Source organism: Osmia lignaria, chromosome 9 (genome assembly GCF_051020975.1).
Source record: "Osmia lignaria lignaria isolate PbOS001 chromosome 9, iyOsmLign1, whole genome shotgun sequence".
Lineage (NCBI taxonomy): Eukaryota > Metazoa > Arthropoda > Insecta > Hymenoptera > Megachilidae > Osmia > Osmia lignaria.
In genome coordinates, this window is record NC_135040.1 from 13695649 (window position 1) to 13703022 (window position 7374).

The following is a 7374-nucleotide window of genomic DNA, read 5'->3' on the forward strand; positions in this document are numbered from 1 at the left end:
TCTATCGGTAAGCCACGAAACCTACTAGTTGAGTAGTTTCCGGGGTTTTCTCATAGATGGCGATAGTGTTCCCTTGTTTCGATTATGGCGGTCTTTTTAAAATACAAGTTTGCGAAACAATTATTTTAATAACTTTTCAGTCTTGTGCTGATTTTGATTGTTTGTAGAAAATAGAATTAAAAAGAGTCAAAACTGTGTCTTTACATATATGCAGATTTAACCTCTACTGTGGGTATCTGGGATCCCCAAGATCGCGATCTCTGGAGAGGAAAGGCATGTCCAGTCTTTTTGGATCTGTAGTCACTGATATATGCAAGAAAATCGCGCCGGCCATTGCGCGCTCGTGTTTTGGTTCCAAAAAGATGGCGGACCCTTGTTTTCAAGCTCGGTCATATAGAAATGCGATAGTTTTGAAATACGCAGCGAAAGTTGACATGTTGTGTACACAATAATGCTGAGTGCGTGAAATTATTATACGATAGATTTATGTTCAATATCTAAACAGTTTCTTTAAGCATCATAAGTGCATAAAAGCGGTGTCTTCAGCGTGCGGATTATACGAACTCCAGTTCGAGTGATTTTTTGAAATTTTTGTTATTTTCTGTGCGAAACACCGGCTGAGAAACTAAAAGATTGCATTGTGGTTCAAAGAGTAAAATGATTTCACCCTGATGAATGTTTACGTGGTTCAATACCCCAAGAATTGACTTACTAGCAACAGTACTTGGTTAGGTTGATTGACTAGGTAGACATTATACCTATGATATCCGAACAACGTTCCACGTGTTCCTCTCGGTGGTTCACGTTAAAACGTGATATTGTATCAAGTTCTTAAGAAGCATATTAAATGAATTATTTTAATCCATAATGGCTACAAGTGATTTTGATGTGGAGCTCTTTGAGCGAAGACTTCATACACTGAAGGATTCGCAGGAGTCAATACAAGGTCTTTCAGCTTGGTGCTTGGAAAGGCGACAGCATCATAAGAAAATTGTTGCTACTTGGTTGCAAGTACTAAAGAAGGGTGAGTTTGTTTTAATTACAATATCAATTATAATATTAAATAATATACTTTTGAAAGTTTCAATCATTTGTATACATCTTATGTTGTATCTGTTTTATTATTATGTCAGCTAAGAAATAACACAATTGGCAGTTTATGTAACTAAAATAAACTGTAAATAAAAGTTTAATTTGATATTTAAGTTTGCTTTTATTTCATTGTCTTGACATTATCATTGATTTATCGTTATTATCGCATTAGCGAATGTTTTCTTTTATTGTTATGCTAATAACAATAATAATTCTCAAATAATAGTGAAAGTTGAGCATCGCCTGACACTTTTTTATTTGGCAAATGATGTGATCCAATATTCCAAGAGAAAAAATTTTGAATTCGTGGAATCATGGGGTACAACTTTACAAAGAGCAACAACAATGGTTAGAGATGAGAAAGTGAAACACCGTATATTAAGGATCTTTAAAATATGGGATCAACGGCAAGTATACGACGAGGAGTTCCTGGCGGATCTGTCAGGACTAATTTCTGCAGCTCCAAAGAAGAAATTAGATCCTCAACCATCGGTTCCACCAGAAGAATTTCAAGCTGCTTTACTTATCTCTACTATGAGATCATGTGCTACATTAGAACAAGCAACTGATGCCAGATTAAGAGATTTACGTGAAAGTAATATAGACATAGAGAATGCAGAAGAATTGTGCGCTTCTTTAAAAGATAGAAGAAGGGTAGAAGATGCAGAGAAAGAGGTGGATTTGGCAGTGAGAAATGTTGAAAATTACGTTCGTGCGTTAGAAGCTGAAATCAGAGAAAGGACACAAGTTCTTGAATTGCTGGAACAGGCTGATCAGTTTTATGAAACTCAAAGAGGTGAAGTGAAAATAGTTACGAACGTAAGTATATAAAAAAAGTGCTGTAAAACATTATTCATTGCAATTGTTGATATTCTGCATCAGTCATGATATTCTTCCCAAACAGGCTTATCGAAATTTCGGGAGTCGTGTAAAGAATTTAAAGAAGAAGCTGGATGAACTTCTACCGACGTTAGTTTCTCCAATTCCATCGCCAGACATAAATGCCCCATCTCCAAGTCCTGACAGTGACATAGAACTTCCAGGAGATGAAAATCAAACTCAAAATCAGTTAGGAATGATAGATGTAGCACCACCGTCTATGTATGGTTCATATTCACACGAATACGATCCTGTCCCTGTACCAGCCCCTGAATTAAGTCAAGGCAATGATTCCGGTGATTTTACTAATAATTTCTCATCCTTTATGGGAGGAAATATGGATTTTGGTAATATGGTAAGATATTATATCAAGAAAAATATATTGATTTTAATAAATATTGTTATAATTGTTATTTGTATTTTACAGAGGAACATATTCAATGAAAGGTCGTCGACGCCTACTGGAATGTCACAACCGTATAACGATTCGATAGAGGTATATTTAATTAAGATACACGTTTGTTATTTATTGAAATATTTGCAAAAAAAAAAAAAAAAATTACTTTTACGTCTGCTTTATTAGGCTAAACCGATAGAGGTAATCAACATGAGGCCCTCGAAAAACGAAAGTAGCGGCGTCGACTTTAATATCTCTAGTTTCTTAAAGACTGTTCTTCCCTCTTCCGACGGAACGCAAGATTCTGGCGGGATTCCTGGCCTTGGTTTAGATATTCCCGAATCGCAAGTGGAATCTCCGCAACGTTCAACTTACAGGCATTCACCTGTATTAGGACAGCATCCTGTAACCCCGGTGATCTCGAGAATGATGGGTAATCAGAGTGCGCCCATAGGTGTGCCTAATTGCCAGATAAGTCACAGTACTCCCTTACCTGTCCGGAATTTGTCTGCTGAATCGCATACACCGTCACCATACTCCAGTCAGAACAGTCAGAGTAATATAACCGTACCTTTCGATGGGCCTACTAATAATAATACCGTTAATCCTTTACCACCTCCGCCCTTACCTCCGCCTATTTTTCTCGACGATGAAAATTGTTATAACAAATTGCCACCCAAGTTTCCTACGTGGACACCGCCAAGTGAACCCATCAAGGAACCAGCCAAGTGGGAAGAAAAGGGTACGACTATATTTTTCAATAAAAAATTATATGATTTGAATCTGAAATAATAAGTGACAAAGTAGGGCTTGGTGTGTTTGCAGGGAAAAATAGTATGAATCCAACTTGGCCCGGTGAATGCGACGAAAAACCAAAGGTATGGATGGACGGAGATCCGGACAGATGGAACTCTAACAATGATTCTACGTGGGTCGGACCGGTTAGAAGGAAAAACGAGATTTTATCTGAAACACCAGAATCACCGCCTATCTATGAAAAAAGTGGCTTCACAGATCCAGTGGAGTACGACGACTCTCAACCACAAGAATCTCTTTTAAGTACTGCCGGGGACGTTGATCATAGGTGAAGATTTTTAGAAGAAAAGCTAAATGGAAACATAAAGACGCGCCGTATTCACGATTATATATAATTTTTCAGAGTGATACCTATTCCGATGACGATCGAAAATCAATTACCGTATCGTTTGATGAAAGCAGCTGACGTCGATCATCGTAATTTGATCAGTTTGACCGGAAGTCCGGCGAATCATAACGTCAATGACGCTTCTATGAACGTGTTGTCTAACGCTAATAATTTATGGTCAACGGGGGATCAGGATTATAGGTAAGATATTGAAATACGTTTCATCGTATCATAGAATCTTTCATTATATCGTATCGGTGTGTTAAAACAATGGAAAGAACTGTTCAAGTTACAAACTTTAAATGTTTTACGCTGCGCAATTAGGCAACACATGCAACCTGGCGATATCGTGGAAAGCGTAGATATGGAGATGTCGGACGACGAGACCGACAGTAAACCAAAGGGAAGGGTATTGGTTGACGTGAGATCGCAGGATAGGGATATGAGAGTTAATAACCAGGTAGCATCGTCGCAGCACATGGATATGGATATGCGTATGATACCGCTTCCACCTACCGGGCAACTGCCAGGATCGCACGGACAGATGATGCAGGACGTACACATGATGCATCAAGGACCCCCTCCACCTCCACCACCGCCACCACAGTTTCACCCAGGTCAACCTTTTCACCAAGACCAGACAGACTTTCGTCGCAATCCTTCGACAGACTTTCATCCAGCCCAGTCGAACTTCCATCAAAACAGGCCACCGCCTAATTTTCTACAAAATCAGCAGGATTTCAGTCCTCAGGAGTTCCATCAGATGCATCAAAATCAGCCTGACTTTCCGCAACAGGACTTCGAGTATCGTGATAATCATAATCTGCGATCAAATCAAGAGTTCCTCGGCGAGCCACAAATGCGCGGCAGGTACTCGCAGTCGTCCGAGCATCAACACCGTGACATGCCCTTCCATCGGAACGACCGAGGAGGTCGCGGTGGTCGAGGTTTCCCTAGGAACCGACGGGACAGATACTCCGACGATCACAAGCAGAGGAACATGCAGAATAATCGTAAATCACGATCGCAGGATCATCACAGATCATCGCCAGAGATTTTGCCGAACAGTCGACCTTTGTTGCTGCAAGCACCCGACACCGTGGTGATACTCGACGAAGAAGGTATGCCGATCGGGCTTCCAACCGAGAAGGAGATCTTAGCAAACTTGGAGCATCCAACGGATACGGAGCAGGATGACAATTGTCAGTCGATGTCTCAGCAAGCTCGTAAATTATCTCATGGTACGCCAAATTCTTGCGATCTCGAGCAACAACAGCCCGTTTATTCGAGCGGATCGGATCTCGTTCACGAACACGAATCCGAGCCCCCGTCCATGGACCCGGACGAACAACAACCGAATCAAATAAACATTTTACCAGCGCTGACGGATCCGAAAGATTCTCAACGCAATCAGTACGTTCCTGTAGCGGAATACGAGGAACAAGTAGAATCCGAACCTGTAATATCGGATAAGACTTGCGACGGTAACGAGTCTCTTGAAGATCCTGGACAGGAGATGAACTTCACCGAACAGTCTCACCATACGACGGATCAGTTGGACGAGCTCGTTGGTACCGCGGCAAGTAACGATCTGAAGAGAACGTCGACCAACGGGAATTTCGACGAGGACGACAACGTTAGTTCCTGCAAAAAGCGAATGACCATGTCGAACGGTCCTCAGACGGCAACCGAATCCGATTCCGGATTGAACGGACCGATACCACAGGCTTCCGGTGATCACTCAGCCGTGTACGATTTCGACGCACCTGTCGGACCGAATTTCCGACCTCGTCTCGGTGGTCCTGTTCCATTCCCTCCATGGAGAGGTGGTCTACCACGGGGTAGAGGTTTCAGAGGTGGACCCAGAGCTCCTTGGATGGATAGAGGGCCTCGTGGACCGTCCCTTGGCAATTTCATACCGAGAGGATTGAAACGCGGTGGACAATTCAGGGGTAACGGTTTTCGTGGTCGAGGAAGGGGTAACAGTTGGTAGAGAGGGTTTACGAGGTTCACCTGTTTTTTTTTTGGTTCTCTCTAAGGAAATTTTTATCAACAAAGAAAGAGATTTGCATCGCTTTTGACGATCGTTTTTGTATCCTGTACATATTATAATACGTATTTACTAAACGTCGAACATGTTCCGACAATTATACCGCGTGCATCTCTCGACGATAGAGGGGCAGAAAGTGATCGCTTGATAGCGGGATCTTCCTTGTCGAAGATGTTCGTGTCTCTGTGCGATTGACTCGCCTATATACATATATAAATATATAGATATATAAAGGACATAACACGTAAAAAACAGACACACAAGAACATACAATCTCTTTCTCTCTCTATCTATCTCTGGAGGTAATTAACTTCACAATATAACACACCGTAACACGTTTGTTAAGATCTAGATGTATTATTGAAGCGGCGCCTAAAAACTATCATCGATAGAATTACTCATTGAATAACTATTGTAAAAGCAGAAGCGAGAGGTATCGTTTCGCGGCTGTCGCTTCGGTAATTAATCAACACACGTTACTCTTATAGGATTTTATTGTAAGGCAATGAAACTTCTGTTTTACTTATGCGTTTAACGAGTACAAGCAAAAGAAAGAAAACTATTTATCGTCAGCCGAGTTGACCTGTGAAAGTAATTCGTTTCGGCGAGTTCAATGATCTGAGACACCGCGTTACAGGGGTGGTGAAAAGCATGTAAAAAGATGAAAGAGAAAGAGAGTAAACTCGAAGGTCGTCAGAATTCGTTTCACGGGTCGCTAATTTGTTCACTTGCCTCTGACACGTTTAATATACACATACGCTATAACTGCCTGTTTCATTTCTCGTCCGGGGCTCTTTATTATAAACAGGCATGTCAACGAATCATTCGAGATAAGTGTATTGTAATAAAAATGCAATGTTTATGTTATAGTCCGCTTGGTACATTTCCCCCAATGTTTTATGTTTTTCGAAGCTCATAGTTATTCACACGCGGGCGTTTAGTTCTCTGAACGAGATCGGCGAACGAATCGAAGGAGTAGCAATTAAAAATAATGATTCTATAAACAAGAGAGCCTTGTACGACGATTCCATAGAGTTTCATTTTCTTTATTCCATTGCGAGAGAAGAAGGGCGAATGTAAAAGAGTTCCGTTGGCGATGATGCGTTTGCTCGGTTAACTCGTTTTCCCTTTTTCTTCTATTTCCTTTTTCATTTTATCGTTTCGCTCGGTGCGTTTCATTTACATACACAAACGTTTCTGTATCGTGAACATTGTAAAACCTGTACATAATTCGACGCATTATAAAATAATGTAAACGCGATTCCCCCGGTTCTTTAAGATTTTTCAAAATAGACGTCGACCCTCGATCGTCGAGTAGTTTCTAGTGGTACTTTAGCTTGAAAAAAAAAAAGAAAAGAAAATCGTTTAATCTTGTTAAGCGAACACTGCGAGCAGACGAATCGTCGCCAAGATAACTTATTGTAGATAATGGACATTAGCGAAGCGCACAGGAAATTAAAGTGTAGCAAGACAAATCCTTGGAAAACAATTAATTGTTTAATAAAACATTGCAATCTACCGAGGACCCTTGCCAACGCTCGTTCGAAAAAACCCCGTTTTTGATTGTACACTGTATATTTCTTTTCTGAAACCCATTTGTTTCAACCCTTTAAAGCATTCCGATCTCTCGCAAGGGTTTCGTTTCCTCTCCGCCCGGAGGAACTGAAGCCTCGTTGTCTGTTTGAATTTTATTTATGGATAAAATGGGAACATTTTGTGATATCCATAGATCCTTTTCCGCCTGTGTACGATGTTCTTTTTTTTTTTTTTCTTTGTTTGTTTTTTTAATTACTTCACGAATCAATATCGTGT

General features: G+C 40.7%; 1 protein-coding gene across 2 annotated transcripts; it reads left to right on the plus strand.

Moving 5' to 3' along the window:
* Positions 1-346: 346 nt before the first annotated feature.
* Positions 347-7373, plus strand: LOC117603242 (uncharacterized). Of its 2 annotated transcripts, none has more exons than XM_034322198.2 (8): positions 347-1024; positions 1319-1911; positions 1997-2326; positions 2399-2467; positions 2555-3110; positions 3176-3452; positions 3528-3713; positions 3837-7373. In XM_034322198.2, exons 1-8 carry the CDS (start codon positions 868-870, stop codon positions 5503-5505), a joined length of 3837 nt encoding a protein of 1278 aa, XP_034178089.2. In that variant the 5' UTR covers positions 347-867; the 3' UTR covers positions 5506-7373. The 2 variants fall into 2 exon arrangements, with proteins under 2 accessions (XP_034178089.2, XP_034178097.2); XM_034322206.2 differs by having other exon boundaries at positions 3194-3452.
* Position 7374: the final 1 nt, after the last annotated feature.